The sequence below is a fragment of the Heliconius melpomene genome, chromosome 1 (assembly GCF_056956725.1).
Source record: "Heliconius melpomene rosina isolate 202511_hmr_F chromosome 1, ASM5695672v1, whole genome shotgun sequence".
In the NCBI taxonomy this organism is placed as follows: Eukaryota; Metazoa; Arthropoda; class Insecta; order Lepidoptera; family Nymphalidae; genus Heliconius; species Heliconius melpomene.
In genome coordinates, this window is record NC_140389.1 from 10512102 (window position 1) to 10534551 (window position 22450).

At 33.1% G+C, this 22450-nt stretch overlaps 1 protein-coding gene across 2 annotated transcripts; it reads left to right on the forward strand.

Annotated features, from left to right (window-relative positions):
- Positions 1-7937: 7937 nt before the first annotated feature.
- Positions 7938-13889, forward strand: LOC146541375 (uncharacterized). 2 transcript variants are annotated; one of them, XM_085207908.1, is made up of 2 exons: positions 7938-8284; positions 11570-13889. In XM_085207908.1, the coding sequence occupies exon 2, from the start codon at positions 11631-11633 to the stop codon at positions 13668-13670; it is 2040 nt and encodes a 679-aa protein (XP_085064034.1). In that variant the 5' UTR covers positions 7938-8284; positions 11570-11630; the 3' UTR covers positions 13671-13889. The 2 variants fall into 2 exon arrangements, with proteins under 2 accessions (XP_085064034.1, XP_085064041.1); XM_085207915.1 differs by lacking the exon at positions 7938-8284 and adding an exon at positions 11026-11184.
- The last annotated feature ends 8561 nt before the right edge of the window (positions 13890-22450 follow it).

The following is a 22450-nucleotide window of genomic DNA, read 5'->3' on the forward strand; positions in this document are numbered from 1 at the left end:
CCACTCGAAATGTTTAATATTTTCATCTCTTCAATCGGATGTCAAGGCAAAAGCGGGGCGTAGAGTTCTGCCACTCAACACGCAAACTCTTCAGAATTCGGTGGGAAGTGGGAAAACTAGGCTCCCCTTGCCTGCCCTGCTAATGCAGAATACAGAGTGAAGGTATAAAAAAAGTTTAGGTTGCGGTAAGTTCAATTTAAATCATTATTTCGCAACTAACATCTACCTATACAATAAATAAAAATTGTATTTTAATATAATATCTCATGTTATAGTACACCTGAAGCTTTAGTCTCGTACATACATACGTGTACTAGTTTTAGTAGCGGGAGACAAATGCAGCGGTGACGACGCATCCCACTCCGCTTCCGCATTGATTGCGTCGTCGTCACGCAGGATATCTATAGGCGACAGATCGAATGCACTAGTGCTATTTCAGTTTAGTTAGTTACTAGTCCGCCCTAGTTTCACTGTGTCTTCTATTAAATCTAGAAGTTTCTTTTCTAGAAATGAAAACAATATAAGTAGAATTTTTTGGTTGGAAAATTTACACTGTTATGGAAAAAGTCTTTCGTATTGGAACTTGTGTAAAGATAAAATCCTCTAAATTTTTGTAGTTTCTAGTTTTCTATTTCCGCCGTAGAAACTTATTTCTCCCTTAATTATTGAGTAGTGGAACGTAACTCATTGGTTTCTCAGAGTGGTTAAATGAGATTAACTTTAGTATTATAAATAACGAACTGGATCGAATGCACAACTAACGTATAAATAGACAGTAAGCCACGATGGTGTTGTTCCCGTATCGGAGCTGGTGCATCCTGGTGTTCTATCAGCTTGAACCATTTGTAGAGTTGTTGGGGTGCTATATTCTGTAAAATGCTTTCGTAGGACATTGGCTTTGCGTAGGGGTGTTTCCTCGCTGCTGCGTTCTCTACCGCATTGATTATTGGGACTGTTCTGGGGAACTGTTTGACCTGGTACCTTCCGTAACGCTTTTCTAACCGCATAGTACGTCGCAAGCTCTAATATCATCGTCATCATCTGTGGCACTCCACTACTGTGTATGGTTTTGCAGGAACTTTCTTCTACGCCCAACGCAACTGTGGAATGACCTACATGCAGCAGTGTTTCCAGGTCAATACGACCTGGGTGGGTACCTTTAAAAAGCGTGTCTATCTCTACTTTAAAGGCCGGCAACGCCCCTGTAGCTACTATAGTGTTAAACGGGCTCGTGGGCGACGGTGATCTCTTATCATCAGGTGACCCGTATCCTCGTTTGCCTTGTCTTTTCCATAAAAAAATATTAGATATTTGGGCTACATTGCGTCAATTAGGATTGGAACTTATAATAATGTAATGTGGGTACTACAAAAATTTGAGTATCCCATAACGCTTAACTGTGTTAGAACTTATGCTGGACCAAGGACTGTTTTTCTCATTTTTTTGATGACTGAGTGTTTGGCCATGTAAGAACACAGAGAGAAATATCAACTTGGCTAAAGCCAAGAGATGTGTCAAGATAAAAATCTGTATTATACAAATATATCTAATATGACATGCAAACAAATTGCGGCTGCCGTGACCTATACTAGCTGTCAATATTTAACTAGTAAGTAAGATCCTTTAACGTACTATCAGATCTAAGCTTTAGACTTATTAGTAGGTATATAATAAAGCAGAGTTATTCATGCTTATTTTAATGTGATTTATAAATAGAAAACTAAAATAACTTATTGAAATACAGGTACAAGTATTGGAATTATTTAAATTATTATAAGGATTAAAAGGCCTCAAGGGATACCAAACCTAAGCAATATCCTATTTCTAGAGATTGTTTGTCTTTTTGTAGAGACCATGACCTATCGAACGGGTTCCGACTATATTGGGTAGACTTGATATATTAATGCCTGTATTGGATTTTTATGAATTTATTTATTTAATTTACAAATAATAATACATTATAATATACGATTGTTGTTATATTCATAGTATTATCTATTAATAATGTTCGTGGTTCATAATTTTACATTAAACTGTGTAACTGTAAATGCGACTGGCTATGGGTTCGATCCCACTCGAGGAAATGAAATATTTATTTAAAATGTATGTTTTCGCTCTGGTGTCGAGGTAAAGCGCGCCGTTGAGGTCCGCCAACCAACACGCAATGCCTCAAGAATTGATGATTTAAAATAAATATAATACTGTTATATTAGAGCTCCTTATATTGTTATAAGCTGGGATTTTGTCATAAATTGACCCATTTATTTTATCGCATAGTTTTGTCTTTAAAATGTAGAGCTAACCAGCAAAAAACTCACACACATTCTCATGGTAAAGGAAATACTGAGGAATACTTCGAATTTAAGTTCTAAACAATTAGCTTACAAAATATGGATATATTCATGAAATTATTCGCTTTATATATAACTTTAAATTCTCAAAAAATAATATTAAAGAAGAAAGTGATATTACGTTAGATAATAGTTCGAAACAGATACATAGGCATATAGTTCAGTGCTGATGAACTTAGGAATTTCATTTAATATTTTCGACATTTAAAAAATATTTGTCTACTGGTGTTTATAATACTTACTCAACACTAATGATAAATATTAGTTATTTTAATTGATTCAGTGACTCATTTGGTAAATACCTTCTAAGGTAATATGTGAGACTTATGAATGGCATTGAGGTATTTGAAATATTACAAGGCGGAAGGATACTAAATCATCGTTGTTTTTGAATAAATTAGAGCTAAATATAATATCTATATGCAATTAACAGATAAATTAATTTGTTGTTGTGAGAAAATTATATTAACTAAGTTGTCGAATGTAGCTACTACGTTGTCTGTGGTAACTTTATAAGTACAATAATATTTTTTTATTATTTTCCAAAAAAACTATTGACAAGGTATTTTCTTGAAATAATCAAAAGTATAAATATTTACTTTAACATGAAAAGATCAGGTAAGATTTGGCGATACCAAAAAAAAACATATAACTACATATTAACAGCATAAAAAAAATTGTCTCCAATTTATTAAACCATGTTTTTTAAACTAACCTACCGTTGGTTACTGAGGCTTATATTTGACCATATATTTGAAATGATTTTTTGAAAAGTAACTACATATTTTTCACTTTTTTAGAAAACGTGTAAAAGTGGAATTTGAACTCGCTCCTCTTATCACCCAAGCTCCGTCGCCAAGCTACGCCGAAATCCTTATACGCTTATTACAACTTATTTGTTGTTAGCAAAGATAGTTGCTTAAAATTATCTTTGGCAAGAGAGAATGCTATTTATTATTAAATATTTTTGACATTTTTAAAATGTTATTCCAAACTTAGAAACGAATGATTTCCAAGAGGTGCGGGTTCAATCACGCTACATTAAAAAATATATACGTTTTCGTGGAATAACAATAAAAAAAATATCAAAACTATATTTAAGCTCCCCATCACTTATAAACTATTAGATACAAAGAAAATAATGTTTAATTAGACATTGAAAAATGATATAAGATTATAGCTACACGAATTAACGACCTAATAAAAATAAAGTCCAATTAATATAACCTATTACGTTAGGTTAGCATCAGTTCAATATATGTACGAATATATTGAAGATAGGAATATAATTTCCTGTTTGCTAATACTGTTGCAATTTAAACCTTCATAAAATCGTTCTGGTGTAGTTATTTTTAATTTATTTTATATCAGGAAAGCTTTTATAAGCTTTATCTTCTTCTTCCTCCTGGCATTAATCCCGGCTATTGCCAGGGTCTGCCCTCCTACTCAAACTAGTCCACTTTGCACGGTCTTTTGCGTCCTCGGTGGTTAGACCATTGGCTCTCATGTCCTGCATCACGACATCCAGCCAGCGCTTCCTTGGGCGTCCAGGAGGTCTCACTCCAGGAACTGATATAGCAAGGCACTTGCATCCGACATAGTTCTTAGGCCGGCGCGTAACGTGGCCAAACCATCTCAGACGACGCTCTTGGAGCTTATCCGCTACGTCACGGACCCCAAGACTACCTCGAATGAATGTGTTGCGTATGCGGTCAGACCGCGTTACGCCGCACATCCACCTCAGCATCTTCATTTCCGTGACGTGAAGCTCCTGAGTGTGCCGAGATAGTGCCGGCCAACATTCGCTGCCGTATAAAAGAACCGGTCGAATGATGCTCTTGTATATCAGCCCCTTGAGCTTGGGCGGTATTCTGCGGTCGCAGACCACACCAGTGACCTCCCGCCATTTGGCCCAGGCAGCGCTTATCCGCCCTTGGACATCGTGATCGATGCCTCCAGACTCGTGCATAACGGATCCAAGGTACCTGAACTTCTCCGACTTAACGGCTGGCTCAGGACCTATAAGGATCGTGCTCGAGTCCCGGCTCCCGCAGGCCATGTACTCTGTCTTCGACACATTTAGTTTAAGACCGCCGTTCTCAAGCGTACCCTTCCAGAGGTTAACTTTACGCTCCAGCGTCAGTCGGTTCTCGGCAATGAGTGCTATGTCGTCGGCATACATCATCAGCCATGGAGGCTGGTCCTGGATGTGAGCCGAGACAATATCGAGCACTACATTGAATAAGAACGGACTAAGAGCCGAGCCCTGGTGAACCCCCACTGTAATCGGGAAGGGTCTAGTGTCGCCAACAGCAGTCCTTACCATAGAAGCGGAATCGTGGTACATGTCTCTGATAATCTCAATATAGGCCTCAGGGATCCCTTTGGATCGCAATGCCCACCAGATACACTGACGAGGCACACAGTCAAAGGCCTTCTGCAGATCTAAAAAGGCCACATGCAGAGCTCTCCTTTTTTCCCTGTATGCCTCCATCAAAGTTCTGAGGGCGAAAATGGCGTCCATGGTGCCCGATCCTGGCTGAAATCCATATTGAGACTCAGAGATAGTACACTCTCGGCGGAGCCTGAAGTCGATCATGCGCTCGAAGAGCTTCATGGTATGACTCATAAGCTTAATGCCCCTATAACTACCACAACAACCTACTTTATAAGCTTTATATATTCAGGTATATATTTTAGTCTTCTCTACAAAATTGCAGTTTAGAAGTTCAATTATAATGTAACATACATGTACGTATTAGTTCCGTAGATATTTTGCAAAATAAACTTAATATCACGCAATATAAAAATAAAAGCATAGACTATTTTTTTTATTATTAATGAACTTAAAGTAAATACAAACACTGGTCTTTTATGAGGATGATCACAGCATTCAGTAAATTTCACGTTCCATTTATTCCAAAGCTTATATAAGCTAGTGGTATATGATTCGTTCGTTACGTAGGCATACGCAACGGTCTAATCGATGTGTTGAAGCAACGCCTACGCGGTGGGGAACTCGTCATTAATTTTCATAGTCGATTACACGTGAGCTTTCTTTACATACTTAGTTTATTACCTTAACGGTACCTTAATAATTATTGCAAAGTATATAAGCATATTGAGCCCAGTCGTGGTGCAGAGGCACAAGCGTGGGTTCGATTCACACTCAAGGAAATGAAATATCTAATATTTTCCTTCGCTCTGGTGTCGAGGCAAAGTGCGGTGTTGTGTTCCATCACTCTAATGTCCACGGCATGGCATCACGCAATTCCTCCGGAATGCGTCGAGTGGGGAGCGGAATGTCTTAGGCTATAGGCTCCCTCTGCCTACCCTGCTGCATTCGGGATACATCGTGAAGATGAAAAAAAAATGTACAATGTATTTAAGCAATATAATGAATGCCTGTAATAATTCAATAAATATATATAATATATATTTTTTAAATTTGTGAATATTGGCATAACGATTAATAATATCAATAGGATGTTTCTACCGCGATGGCGCGGCGTGTCCGCATTCAGCATGTTGCACATATTTACGGGTGTTGCGAGTGGTCGCATGCCCTAGTACTATTTGCTGCTCGCTCGGCGGGCAAACGTCCAGTTATTCTAATTTTACTTATAATCGATGTCGTCGCGACTCCGGCTCACCGGTATGAGATTTGCTCAGCTGTCAAAGTTGGGATCGAATAGGTTATATATGTCTGACAGTGTGCATGGGGTCAAAATTTCTAAGCAATCCAGGACAAAAATAAATAATAGTAATAATATATAATTGATTATGGCTTATTAGGCTTCGATTTCTTTTTTGTAATATGATTTAGTGTAAGCCATTTCAGTTTTAAATATACTTATTATAATAACTGTAATAGTTAAGTTTAGATGCGAGCTTTTAAGCTTTAGCTATATAGTCAGTTGTAACTTGTGTTTGTTCTTGTTATTGTAATTGCACATTTATAATTTGATCATATTCAACGTAGAGCAGTTAGCATCATTATGGACCAACCAATCTATGAAATGCTAGACTAGACACTTTCGCTTCCTCGCTGTTCGTTCCGATTGTGAGTATCGGAGATCATTGGGAGTATTTTGGGATAGTGTTAGACCTGGTAGCTCCATTTACGCACCACAAAACCATGTAATGACCTTCCTGCTGCAGTATTTCCGGATTAATAGCACGTAACCACCTCTAAAAAGCGCGTATATCTCAAGGCAACGCACCTGCAGCTCCTCTGGTGTTACACGGAGTCGTGGGCGGCGGTGATACTTACCATCACATGACTCGTACGTTTGCCTTGTCTATTTTATAAAAAGAATATCAGAGAAATAGTTTTTTTTTAATAATTATAGTGTTTTGAATTTATTAAGATTATATATGTATAATTTTTTTATCATCTTCACACTGTATGATGCGCTCGCCCGCACATAGCAGGGTAGGTAGAGTGAACTTATTGTTAAGACACTCTTCCTCACTTTCCGCCGAATTCTGGAGGCAGTGCGTATTGAGTGGCGGAACTTAATTTCGCTCTCGACTGTCCACCCATATTCTAGAAATTATATACTGACTGGCGGAACTTAACGCCGCGACACCAAAAAGATATTAATACAAATAACTAGTTTACTGAACTGATTAACATATATAAATAGTTGGATATTATTATTACAGACTACTATATAAATAATAATAATATCCAACTATATTTAGTTTGCATAACAATTCAAGCGCAGCAATATATTCGCGTTTTTTCCGATGTCTATTTTGTATGTTCTTTTTTCTGATTTGACGTCGCTAGTAAATAAAAGAATATATTTTTATATTATAACGACGAGCCAGAGTTCACCAGGGTATAACCATAGATATAGGAGAGCCGGAAGTATTTAAGGTGAAGGCGAGAAGTTGAGCCGAAAAGTGAAAATGAATTGGTATTTTATAGAAAAAAATGTAACTGTAGTTATTTTTATACAAATGGGCGCAAACTGTTTTGTTCTTGTCCAATTTCAGGACTGTATGTCACAGTCCTGAAATTGGTACGGAACACACGGTGGGCGAGTCTGATTTACACTTAAACTTTAATTGTTGTATGCTAGATGAGTAAAACACATGAAGTTTATCATGACTTCATGAGTAGCTTAATTTATTTTTATTTATATAAGAGCAGAATATAAATAAATATTACTTTTTTTTTTGTAAATATTGCATTTCTCTAAAGTCATAAGTGGGCGCAGGCCGGCGCAATGGCATATTATGAACGGACACAAATCAAGTTAAATGCCATTAGTTGACTTTTTTGATCGTTAAGATATTGTTTCATCTTTTTATAGTACCTATGTAGTATGAAAAATATAACAGCTACTTAATTTACAAAATAAATATTATTTTAATTTAATATAGACTCATGGTTAAAGCAAACAGTGTAAGATAACTTAGATAAGCGATTTATCGCGCTTACGTATATTGTACAGTCAAAGCTACCGCGTCATCTATATTTGATACCCATCTGTAACACCAGTGTGCGTATGGATGTGTAATACGTACACGACGTGCGGCTGTGTGCGTGCGACTCATATTTGAGCGCGAACGCAGCGGCATCAGCGGCCCGCGAGAGAATTATTACGTGAACGCGACTTGTTTCGATGCTGTCATTGCATATGTCTGGACATTAGGTGTGTTTGTAAATTGTACTAATTGGTAATGGCGGTCAGTACACGCAAAACAGTGTTTTCATGTATAACTATCCCGGTTTCGTTATACAACGACCGCGCGTTCCCTCTGTGAAATAACCTGTGATTGCTGACTGCTGACTGGTGACAGTTAATACTATCGTACGCGAGTCTATCGCTAGGACGGATGCATTATGCATATGTCGAGTGCATGTGTGCGTGGTGTTCACAAATAGTCGGTGCGAAAGGGGTTCGGATTGTTCTCTTATTGTAAGTAGACATGGCCACGCTCATTTGGAATATTTTGAGGTTATGTTTAAATATAATATGCCCAGCATTTGGATTGCTCATTATGTTTGATGGTAATTTTGTGATGTTTTATTATGCCGAAATGGTCATGCAATACGATCTAGATGTTTCTTATAATAAACAAACAAATTGCTTAATTTTGTTAAACCTAATATACTACGAACATTATATATAAGTTAATTAATAATATTAATTAACTCGTTTAACACTACTATTTTAGTTACTTTTAGGTTCTTTGTGTTATAAGTAAATGCTAGCTAATCAGCATTTTATATGTTAAAGTACGAGTACATCGCTGACCTTGTGAATCAACTAATAATAATACCGAATATGAAGATTGAGGGCAGGCAGTGATTGCCGTAACAATCAATATCTTAAATGCATAACAATAAAAATCAAAGATAAGATATTTTTGTAACAGCCAATGATATGTTTCTAAATATATTTCATTCTACATACGTATGTACATTAATTGTAATGAAACATTAACGAACTCCTTAGGAATAACTTTGTAATGCTAATAGGCATATTGGTACATGCATGTGTAGTATGTACTAAATATACTCAACTAATAAGATAGGCATAATGAAGGTAGTTTAATATTAAATCAAGTAAATATTGTTTTTATGCGAATAGTTCAGTTTTACAAAAATAATACAATTTTTTAATATTCTTACCGCATCATCAAAATCGGCATTAGGTAATAAAATAAGCAATAATGAAATGTCATGCATTACTTTTCATTATTGCTTATTTTATTACTTAAGTAATTAGAAGTCATTATCATGTAGGTAAGTACTAAGTACATACAAATCTTTAACCTATTTATTTTATTATATGATTATCTAAAATGGCCGTGAACCGTGGCCGTGGCCGTCCATTTAGTGATAAAATTAAAGAGGTAAAATACACATCGATTTTATAGAATAATATTAAATAATAATTTATGACACTTTTCTCATGTTCGGTTTGTTTAAAATTAAAAAAAAAGCAATAAAAAAATACCCAATTATGTACGTACCAGCGTTGCCAGATTTTTTGTAGGTGAAAAGCGGGAATTTGAACATTTTACGTAAAAAAGCGAGACAAAAATGTTTAATAATTATTGATTTATTATATATCCATTTATTAAATTTTTAAATAAAGCTTCCAATTGTGATAGATATCAATATAAAATGTTTTTTTTGAATAGACAAACGTCACTATGCTTAAACTATTTTGTTTTGGTTTACCATATGTAAGGCAGTTAAGTATATACTTATTTATATTTCTATGAAATTATTAATAACTAATTAAAATCTTAAAGTAATTAAAAAAGATTTTTCATGGTACGTGGAATAATCCGCCAAAAGCGGGACAAGGCCTGTCCCGATCGGAACATTTAATTATCGGGACATCTAGCAAAGCTGATACCTAGTTGATCTACCCACTTAAAATATATCTGCTTAAGTATATTTCAACGAGACGAAAATGAATTTTATCTTATCGTCACCTGCTTCATAGATAAGTGGTGTCACTTAAGCGTTGTTTGGCGACAACATGTCAGGATTAAGTACTTATTAAAGCTGCGATTTTGAGGTGACAATGACAAAAACTAATGCACACAACATCAGTTTTAGTGAAGTATTGGACGATATATGTACATTAGATATTAGATAGAAAGAATATAAAATATATCAAAGTGAAAATTACTTCAATATTTACCATACCATATTATACTGTAGATCTGAATTTTAGAATGCTAATTAATACAACATATAGACAAATATACATAAAAATTAAAAATGTAATACATATTGTATTTATGAAAGAATTTATTTGTTGCATGCAGCTGGCGGATGTATAAAATAAAAGTACATATAAAGTGTGTTAGTCACAACACAGCCAATATTGAGTTACGTATTTAATAAATATAAGCATTGCACATTATGTCTTAAATAGGTAACTTGATAATAAACAATAGCGTGGGAGAAAAAAATTAAAATTCATTGATCCGTCACGGGTCAATGATTTGACATAAGAATGTCACAACTTATTAACTCTTTGACGAGCGGCTGACCTGTGTATTCAACATGCATAGTGCAAGTAAGTGGATCGAACACGTGATCTACCGACCCGTAGCTGATTGAAAGGCCGTCTCTCCCATGGCATAGCGCCATTAATCGAGCGTCACTGGACCGAATATTGTTCAACCGGGAGACTATTGATTTTGCATCCCCCCATCCCCATTACGTGACGTCATCGTTTATCTCTCGCCCCCGCATTGATACGTCACGGATGTATGACGAAATAGTACGTCATTGTTTTTGCGCATGCGTATTTGAATATTAAATAAAATTTTAAAATTATATATTTAGACATTTATTTAACTGAACAATTCGTTTGGGTATTATATTAAATCAACATTTGATTTTTTTTATAAGGCAACACAATCGCAAGTAATTAAAACGTCCTTTAATTTTATTACGCCTTAATGATCCACTGCATGTTACATTAGAGTACTGTATATATAAATATTTATATTTTTTACATAAAGTATAATTTTAAAAGAAAATAGCTATAATATTTACTTAGAAATTTTGTAAATTGGTCATGACATCTCTGTGCTATTTTAGGGAACACGATACTGTGCCAAAGGTTTTCCCCGCCAATACTGATGCTTTCCCTAATTCTCGCAACCCGTCATCAGATGGCGTTACTACTATTCCGCTAAATAACAACATGGCGGTTCATTCACAGTCACCGTGAATTACTCGCGATGATACTAAAATAATAATTATTTTTGTTAGTTTCTATTTAAATAGCAAAGGCCTAGACCATGGTTATCGCAACTTTGGATATATTGTATCAGTTGAAAACAGGTATGATAAGTGTTTACGTAATAGTACTGTTTGCCTCACCATTTCGCTTCCTAAGTATTGATTAGTGAACCGGTTATCACATGTGATTCAATTGCCTTTAAAATTTTCTGTCTTTCATAGTTTTCTTTTGTTATTTTAATTGTGGATATTGCAAATGATTGTGGATTACGTGATTTTCAATGCTAATAAGATAATATATTAAATCAAGAATGGTGCATTAAAATTGACGCAGTAAACTTCACAATGTTGCTTAGCAACCATATAACCTTGAAAACTTATTCTAATTTAAGTTTAGTGATCAATTCATTAGACTTTACTAGAAATCCATATTCAAGTAGATGAATTAAAATAAAGCTTTTACTAATAAGAATTTTCTATTTTACAGGTAGCAACGATACTTCTGTAGAATTATGGTAAATGTAAAAAAATAAATATTTTTATTTACTATGGATCCAATATTAGAAAATGAAGCTGCATCGTCCGACTCATCAAGCAAACATGGTAAATCTAAGCATAGAAATAAGAAAAAGAAAAACCAGTCGGAAGGACCAAGTGAGAGTCAGACAGTTGTAGGTCAAAGGAAAAAATTCGTAGTTACAACATTGACATCTTCGGATAACCGAAATGTTCCAGCTGAACAATTACCGCAAAGTAATGTACATACAATTCATTTCGGGACCCGCGGTATTGAATCACAAAGACCTCATGTCAGATCGATTTTTAAAGATAGATCTGCAGAAATATCTAGGCCGTCAAGTGCTGAGAGGGAACCGAGAGGAACCAATAAAAAAGAATATGAGACATTTCACGGAACGTCATCTAGCCCTCGAAGCTCTATTTTTGATATATTTCGCATAAGACGGAAAAGTGACTCAAAGAAACATCAATCACTCCTGGAAAATGTTAGAGGTGCTCTTGGTGGTGCAGCAAAGTCTGTTGAAGCTCCAGAAATGTCTAAAGAGGAACAACTCGTCCCAGAATCTAAAGATTCTCATAAGAATTATTACTATACAGTGACAGGAGTCCCAGGGTCTAAAAAGTCTAGCACGCTGGATAAAGTAATGCATATGTTTAAGAGCAAGCCACAAACACATACAGATCAAAATACTTCTAACACAACAAAGAAAAAGAGCAGTAAACCAGTGCGACGATCATCAATTGGAACTACTTCACCAACATACCATAAAAATTCTTATGCTTCTTTAGATCCAGTGCAGGCTAAGCAATTATTTAGAGAAGTTCGGGGACTTCCTAAATATGACCCATACTTGTCTATTGTGCAAATTTCGTTAGGTGGAAGAGATAAAACGCGGCTACTTTTAAATTTTTTTAAGTATCATAAATGTTACGAGATTTTACCTAAGTCTGCAAAAGTTATAATATTCGATACACAATTTACAGTAAGAAAAACGTTTCCGACTTTGGTTTCACATGGCATTCGGTCGGCGCCCTTGTGGGATGCTCACAAAAAATCATTAGTCGGGATGATTACGGTTACCGATTTTATAAGAATACTTCTACATCTTGATAATGAAAATTTGCCAATGGATGATTTAGAAAAACATACTCTGCATAATTGGAACAAACTTTTAAAGCCTACACGGAAGCCTTTATGTAGCATCGGACCTGATCAATCATTGCATGATGCTATTAATTTATTGAATAAGAACAGAGTTCATCGCCTTTTAATGATAGACCCTATAAATGGAGACGTGTTATATATACTATCTCACAAAAGAATTTTACGGTTTTTGTTTGTATATCTAAACGAGTTTCCAGAATTGACGTTTTTCCATAAAAAGCTTTTAGATTTGAAAATCGGTACATTTGAAGACATTATATCTATTACAGACAGTACAACTATCAAAGAAGCTTTTCGGCTTTTATTAGATAAAGATATTTCAGCTTTACCCGTACTAGATGAAAATGGCGTCCTGATTAACGTTTATGCAAAATACGAAGTACTGAATTTAGTTAGTGAGAAATTATATTTAAATCTGTCACTAACAGTAGGTGACGTGCGAGATAAAAAGAAAGACTGGGAGGAAAAGCTGCAAAAATGTTCATCAAGTATTACCTTATACGAGGCCTTAGAAATTATAGTGAGAACTGAAAGTCATCGACTATTATTAGTAAATAGGGAAGATAAACTCGTAGGAATCGTTTCATTATCGGATATTTTGGTTTATCTTAATAGGATAATTCCTACAGAAAAAAAAGTATCATCACTTCAAGAAATATTTAGACCATTGGAAGTGAATAAGGTGCCCGAATCATTAAAAGAAAATGAAAACGAAGTAATAACTATAAATGTACCTAATATAAATGCGCAAAATGTACCTGATACAAGTAACGTCATTTGTGAGTCTAGCGATACTGCTAATGATAATGCACAGATGAATGAAAACGAGACTGAAGTAGAAGAAACTAGTCCAATACCAGATGAAGATATTAGAGAAATTGATGAGTCAAGTGATGTTCCATAATCTCAGTCAAATATAGATATAACAAGTGATGCATAAGTTTATGTATTTCCAAAGATTATTAAATAAATTTTAGTCTGTATATCTCATGCTTTCTGCTTAAATGATATTACTCGTATAAGATAATTGTTAACAGTAGCGTCAACACCACGTGATTGCCTTATTTATTGTTTAACCCATTATAAAATGTCGCAAAAACTTAATAAAATATTTTAGAAAGTATTTGTATTTTTATTTAACTACACTTTATATTTCAATATATTCAGACATGTATCAATAAAGTGTAACTAAATATACTCAAACAGTTTAATAAATATGCAAAGAAAAAAAATAGTTAAATACAAATTAAATATTATTGCAGCACATGTACCCCGCATAAAGCAGGGTAGGCAAAGAGAACCCGGGGAATCTAATGCCAAGCCACTTATTTGCGTTCTCCACTTTCCGCCGAATTCTGGAGGCAAAGCGTGGTGTTGAGTTCCGCCATTCAACACCCCATGCCTTCAGAATTCGGCAGAAAGTGGGAAACAAATGTTTTAATGGGAACGGAGTATCTTAAGACTAGGTTCCTAGGTTACCTCTGCCACTATGTTATGTGTGCAGAATGTAGCGTGAAGTTAAAAAAGTAATAGCTTGCAACTTTTTTATACAATATATAAATACATATTATGCTCCGGATTGTATAGTTCAGTATTAAGGACTGCCTCTATTCTTCAAGTTTAAGCATAAGTTTAAGCAAAAAAAGTTGGGAATACAGAAAATAACACAGAATATATATTGTTTTATATTCTGTGTTATTTTCTGTAATTCTACGTAGATTTACAGTAGGTAGATTACATAAAATGAAGGATGAGTGTAAATGGTTATAATACAGCTTGTTATTTTTCTCAATAGATGGAAAATCCAACTCTAAAATAATCTTTCAATTTCCTGAGATTAACGCGTATAGATAGATATATTTATTTAATCTGTTATTAAACACCTATGATATAGTTTATTTATTAATTTCTGCGATGTATGATAAGGTTTACATATTATAAATTATTAAATCAAATTACCAATATGACCATGATAAGTCATGTTGGTAAAACTATAAATATAAATATAAAACTTGTATTATTTTTTATGAATTCGTCGACCGTTGCAACAATAATGTAAGATTCGTTCTCTCGTAGCTCGCAGCGGACAACGAGGTGCTATACAAACCAGTTAAAATATTTGCAAGGACATATCTGATGACTTGTTATACAAAGAATATTTATTTTTTATTAGTTTCACGTTATAAAAGTATAATTATATTAAATATTCAAATTATATATATTTGCGAAGCTTTATTTTCTCCCATCTTTCTTTGCAATTCACTAAGGGTTATTATATCAAGAATAGTGTTTTATGTATTGTAAATGTAGAGAATATATAAGTTATAGTTGTCGGTTCGATCCCCACTCGAGGAAGTGAAATATTTATTGTCATGCCTCCAGAATTCGGCAGAAAGTGGGGAACGAAGTGTGTTAACACTAGGTTCCCTCTGCCTACCCTGCTGTATGCGGGATACAGCGTGAAGCTGATTTAATTTTATATTTATACATAAAAAATATTGATTTTAATATACTGATTGATGTCAATAAAAAATGAATTACTTAATTTGATTTGATTGAATAAATAAATAAACAAAGTAGCCATAATTAAAATACACACAATTTTATGAGTGCAGCTGAATGCACAGACTCGGAGGTGTTGCGACCGGTCGCGACTACAGGACCAAACCCGGAACAAACCACTTCGTCTCAAGGTTGCACCGTATCTTACTTTAAGGCACTATTTATTCTTGTCTGTAACTGCCACCGCCCAGCCGATAATATATGTATTCAAGCTGACTTTAAATTATTAATAAAACAAAATATTAGATATGAATTCTGTGTCCGTAAGGAGAACGGAGTGTCTTAACAGAAGGGTTCCCTCTGCCGCACACAGCAGGGATACTATTAGCGTGAAGCTGGTTTTTTTAAATACTAGATAACCCCGGCTGGGGTTTAAAAAGTAATTGTTAATAATAATATTTAAATTAATTTTTTATATTATAAGCGTATCTTTTAAAGACGCTTGCAAAAATTAGAACTCTTTAGTAGTGTGATGTCAATACATTCTATTCAAATTAACATACGAATACGAGCCAGTAGCGGCCCACTCGTGTGAAACCGGTAAGTCACTTGACACTGGTAAAATAAATATGGAAGCTTGTTGTGCGATTGTGAGACAGATCTGCCTACACACGGACAGGCACAGCAACAGCCCAATCTGTCGATGCTAAGCGACAGTTAGATGCAAGAAAAATTTCCACAACCTAGATTATCTAACTTTTATGCAAATTACGTGGAATTTAGATAGCGAATTATATAAACACTATTTTTGACTTCTGCAAATTTAAATAAAATACTCTTAAATAACTATGGGCTTAATATTATTAATAAAATTAATTCGCTTGAAGATTTCTAGTAATTATTTTCGATAAAAAAATATAGATAAAGTTTTGCATTTTTAAAGCAATTACTGTGTACTTATTTATTTTCTACTTCCGCTGCCACTCTGCCTGAACTACGCTGGTATAAAACTCTGTTACATATCCAGAAATCATAAGATGTAACCTAAACAAACTGGTTTGATTGAAAGTTGTGAGAATTTCTTGAAGATATTATAATATGAAATTTAAAGATTTTATAAAATATTTATAGATAAATAAAAAACTGCCAACGAACGAAAAAAACTGCCTGTCCATCACTTGAAAAAGATCTTAGAATCATGTCCAACTCCTGTATTTACCACTTTTACAACTAAATGCTTGAAATTAAGTCATTGGAGTCTATTGAAAAAGACCCAAAAAATAGTAGAATCGATATTGCAATAAGTTTCAATATTAATTATAATTATAGTCGGAAATATTACAATCGCTTCATAAACCATAGAAAAAATAATAATGTTTTATATCTTTTAATGCGATTTATGATACGAGTGAATTAGTTGAATATAAAATTTAAGCAAATGTAACCAAAATAAAAAATAAGTCGTCCCATAAAATTCAAGGTCGAGCGAAAGTGAGTGGCTTAGTATAAGATGAAAAACAGCTATCTTATTCTTAGTTACAGTTTCTGGGATTCCGATGAATACCAACATATTGTCGTGTTATAATTCTGGAGGCATTGAAAGTTGATCGTCGGAACTAAACGCCGCGCTTTGCCTCGACACGAGAGCGAAGAAATGAAAATATTAAATATTTTATTTCCTCGAGTGGGAATCGAACCTACAAACTGTCGCGTTTACAGTCACACGCTTGTGTCCCTGCGCCACGACTGACCTTAAAATATATTTTAATTTAAATAAATAATAAATATATTTTATTTTCTTTTTTTATTGCATTTTTTTTCTTTGAGGGGTTTCAAAACATTTTGCAGTACAGATAAAAATAATAACATTTTTACTTTGTAGCAAAATATGTGTAGGCATACTGTATTTATAAAATTATCTATATTTGATATTTTTATTTATTATTTTTTGATTCTCGAGAGAATGATTATATTTAAATTATTTAAATTTTATCACTCGCTCGTTCGCGTAGACAAAACTTGGCCACGTTCATGCATGGTCTCCAAAATTGGGTGGAAGATGGGGAACGGAATTAAGCTGCTTTATAAACTCTCGTGCAGAATTAGACATCGACGATGCGGTCAGTTAATATATAATACGATTAAACTTACAATGAAAATAACAAACAGGAAAATCTGAAAGAAAAAATATAATCAAATTAATACCTGTTTCGAAACATTAAGAAAAGACATTGCTATAATGCGATAGGTTAATCTTAAGGGATTAACACTTTGATATACTCATAATTAGACAATTTGATTGTTGTCCCTAAAAGCGGACAAGGATCTAACAGGTAACCAACTGATTTCTCTTCGCTTCTGTCCTTCAAATCATAGATAATACATAAAAGGCTATTATCTGGATCAAAACTTTTCTTAAATAACAATTATATCTTAATTAAGAACCTTCATTAGGGTGTTCTGTCAAATTAGTAGTTTGAAAGCAAATGGACATTATGGTTACAAACATCGTTAAAAATGTTTCATAATAAGTGTTGGGTGAGAGCTTCAAGATTTTACAAGTCATTGAAGACACAACGTTGCCAAAGAGAATGGATTGATTACTTTTTAAGTTCTATGATTATATTATTTGCCTTAAGGCTTGGACTCTGGTATTCTCTCATTTTTATTAATGATTGTTGTTTATTTTTTGACATCATATTTATTACACATAAAATATCTTAGGTGCGATATTAATAGTTGACAAGTTTAAGCTTATACCAGCTATTATAAGCATAAAATTGTGATTGTTATTACCAATTGCACCTTATAACAAAATAGTATAATATTACAAGTTATTACTTGTTGGTAAATAAAATATATATTTTTTTTTTCATTAAAATTATTGGAAATTATAATCACTTGGTAAAGTTTCGACTTGTTCATTTAATAAGCTTTCAATACAAATTATTATTACAAAAACAGCTAGGCAAGTAAGAACTGGTCTTACGTGCAATGTAAAGGCAGGTGCATTTTCTATAGAGACAAGCAGGCGCTAGTTAAATAGTATTTGCAATGGCTGTTCCATAGATAACAAAAAAATATATATTTTAAAAATTTATATACACTCATAAATAATTCATGAATAACAGTTGTTTAAATGATTAAATGGTAGAAAAACTGTAAAAGCTTTTCGGTCAATTAATTTTTTATATTAAAGTATAAAAAAATATATCATTAACTACGAATAATTGTATATTAATAATTATATAATGTTGTGTATTAATAATTATATAATTTATGAAAAGCTCGTATCTATTTATAAATTGGTCAAAATCCACAGTTATTATATATATTACATTAACGATAATAATATCCAAAAATTTTAACTAAATACATGATAAGGCATTGTTTTTTTTCAGCTTCACGCTGTATCCCGCACACAGCAGGATAGGCAGAGGGAAACTTATGTTAAGACACTCTGTTCCGCATTTTCCGACGGATTCGGGACGCGCATTCCGTGTTGAGTGGCGGAATGCATAATACGTATGCTAAATATGTTGTGTATATAAGATAATGATTATGAATATTAATTTTAAAAATTACAAGTCGAGAAAATTTATCAGCATATTTTTACTACTTTTTAACTAGAAGTATTAGTAATTCTTATCTTTCTACGTGTTACATTTTTTGTTATATCTAATTCAATTTGGCGAAATAATTTATACATCATTGCCATACTTTAATAAGCAAGTTAGTAACTGTTTTTTTTAAATTTATATATATGTTTGAAAGTAAAAAAAATGATTTACTAATATATTTTACTACGGTCTTCAGATGTATATGTGTTGTTACACTAAAATCTCACAGTGTTACGTGATCCAGTGTATTTTGTAAGAGCAAGTAAGCTGATGTCATAGAGATTGGGAGTCAGTCGATGACCCCTTGACACAGTCGTTATATGCAGGTTCTATCGCCTAAGAGATAGACAGTGACCGACGCGTTAATTCGTTAGATGAGATAACACTTGTAATTGCATATTGCGGTTCTATCAAACTTTGGTTGGGGTAAATTGAAATATGCTTTGCTTGTTATTAAACAATATTAAATTTGCAACATTTCAATATGTATGTAGGATGTATATGAAAATTACTTTTGCGATTAGATTAAGATATCTTTTTTTTTCTGTAATGAATGTAAAAAAATTAACAGCACACACTGCGTGGTCTTAATACATTTTTTAAGAAACGATAAAGTTTATAATTTCAAATAAATATTAACAGTATTTGTATAAAATACTCTCTCTCTACTCTCTACTCGTGGCTCTATTGTGGTATATTTGGGAGTTTCTTATTGCACTTCTGATATTTGCTGATAGTTACTATCGGAAATATTTATAGAAAACATAGACACTGTATTGATGGTGTCTGCTTCAATAGAGTGTAAGGGTGGGTTCTGTAATCCAACGCGCGCGAAATTTCGAATTGTGGTGTAATGGGGCAGCATTCGAATGTAAACATGATGGTAATAGGTTTAATCTAAACTCGAGGAAATGTATTATTCTTATTTCTCGTCCTGGAAAGTAAAGCTCGACCTTGAGTTCAATCCATCGAATTAGCGTGTAAAGTGGAGAACGGAGAGTCTGTGTTTCCTGTATGCGAGATATGTGTGGAACCACAAATATTTTATAAAATACCAATAATAGAGTTTTTAAAATAATAATACTATTTACATTGCATTTCTACTTCTAAGCCATGTTAAAAAAAATTAAAATACTTGATTTTAGTAATTTTATATAGTATTGAGGAAGTACAAACTAAACGTGCATGTAGTGAATCTATTTACGTAATGTAATTTTGTTTAACAACGAGAGAAACCTTTGATGATATAATACCTACTCTACACTACAGTGCTCAACGCCTGCGATTTAAAGTGGGAGGTTTGTTTTGTTACTCATTTGCGTTCTGCTTGTTTCTTAAATAAATGTACATATTTTTTTATAAAAATATGTACATTTAATAATATAACGAGTATATAAAAAAATATTCGTGACAAATATGTCACGAATATTAAACCTAATAATTAAATATTATACAAATTTATATATAAAAATGAATGTTATTATTCTATAAAGAACATACAGACGTATGTTCTTTATAGAATAATAAATTATGCATTTGATCATGTGATCAAAGTTGTTGGTACGAAGAATTTTTTTTTCGAAATTTAAAACACTTAACTAAATGTACATGTTTAGTGTTTGTTAGCCGCTTAAGTAGTTTATTTATATATATGTGGTTACAAACGAGTATATTATCTTTATAGCTTATTCCAAGAACTAGATAACAAATTATAACCGTTTAGGAATTGACCCCTGTGTCAGTGGAATCTAGTTTCTTTGATCAGTACTGCATCATCTTTAGTTTTAAACGTCTTGAAGGATTATAATATTAAAAATTTAAAATATTTTTTTGTTGGTTATTGATTAATACACCTGTAGGTGTACATCTTTACTCGTGATTCAACGCACAACTGTGAAAAAAGATATGCAATATTCGAATACCTATATCACTAGCGCGGAAAATACTTGCAATATAAAACGAATAAAGTAATTATTAATTATTATAGTAAATGATTAATTTTCTAAAGAAATATACATTTTTCCCATATGACTTATAACGACTGCATGAAACAGATAGTGTTCACTTTTCTATTGGTGTGACTGTGACGCATAATGGTTTATTTAGCTCTGTGGGTTGTATATTAATTGATTAGGAAAATGTATATTATTTAACTCATTCTATCTTTTTTTATTCCAAAAAGGCTTATAAATTACTCTTACGAGAAGATTCACATATCTAGGGCTTATTGAGGAATAACCAATGGAACCTACCGTGATATAATTTCCTTCTCAACTTTTCGTCTATAGATGGATATTAAACATAAGAGCATAGGTCATAACGTCTTTTCTATTTAGTTATTCTTACAATTCGATGAGAATAAAACAGAAATACAGAAAAAATCTTAATATATTGACCGAGAAGAGGTCAATAGTCTTAAATTGAATAAGATAACGTTGATAAATGTAGTACCTATGTGATTTATATAAATTATTATTTACTGTCAAGTCATTAAAGGATTTTTTCATGACTAAATATAAAAAGAAATATTTGCGTTGTTGTAGGTCAGCGGCCAATCAAAGCAATACTGATTTTGATTATTTTAATCATGACTTTTAAAATTTGAATCAGTTTTTAATTTATTTCTTGCTTACAAAACTGCATTCACCAATGTTTTTATGTTTGTAAGGAAGCTGTGCGTCTGGAGCTTTTTTAAATGCATTATACTCGCTCATTTTATGAGTGCATTGAAAAGGAAACAGAGTCGGTCACATATATATCCATACACAACAAAGTTACATAGTTGCAATATATGGTAGGTGATATGAGTAACTTATTAGCTGACGTATAAACATCCACTACAGAAGTAATTCTATTATGACAGTTTATTACTGTTATTATGAACCGGATATTGAATTCTCATCTAATCCATACCTATATTATAAATTCGAAAGTAACTCTGTCTGTCTGTCTGTCTTTTACGCAATCAGAGCCAAACCGCTAATTTAATTGTGATAAAATACTCATATAGAGATACTTGAGGGTCTCGGGATAAACATAGGATACTTTTTTTTCTCATATTTGTAATATTTTCGATATATATCAATATATTAAAATATTTATTAATTTGACATGCAATTTTGTTCCGGCATGTTTATAACAACCGTCGTTGCTAAGCCATGATTTGCAAAGTTTGTGTTAGAAAACGTCACCCAAAATGAGCTTGCTTAACGCATCTCTCTATTAAAAATTGTAAATATTTTCATAAATATTCTTATAGTACAAGCGGGCGTAGCCGCGTTCGGGTCCACTAGTATGTATATAAAAAAAGAAAAATGATTTAATAATTGTAAGCGCGTTACCAAATATGAATAAATGTTTCGCTTTACAATTCAGATATAATTTTATAGTATCGGTTTCAGAATATAAAGAGTATATATTTAAAAATGTCTATGCTTATAGCATTTCAGGATGATTTTTTTAAAAGTGTAGAACATAAATTTGCAGCCTTGAAATTTGACATCGTTATATTGCTGCTATAGAATGCTCCTTATTGAATAATATGACATGGAACCTAAGGAAT

Bases quoted from the DNA above. Each gene is read 5' to 3' on its own strand.
- LOC146541375 (XM_085207908.1), top strand. From the start codon at position 11,631: ATGGATCCAATATTAGAAAATGAAGCTGCATCGTCCGACTCATCAAGC.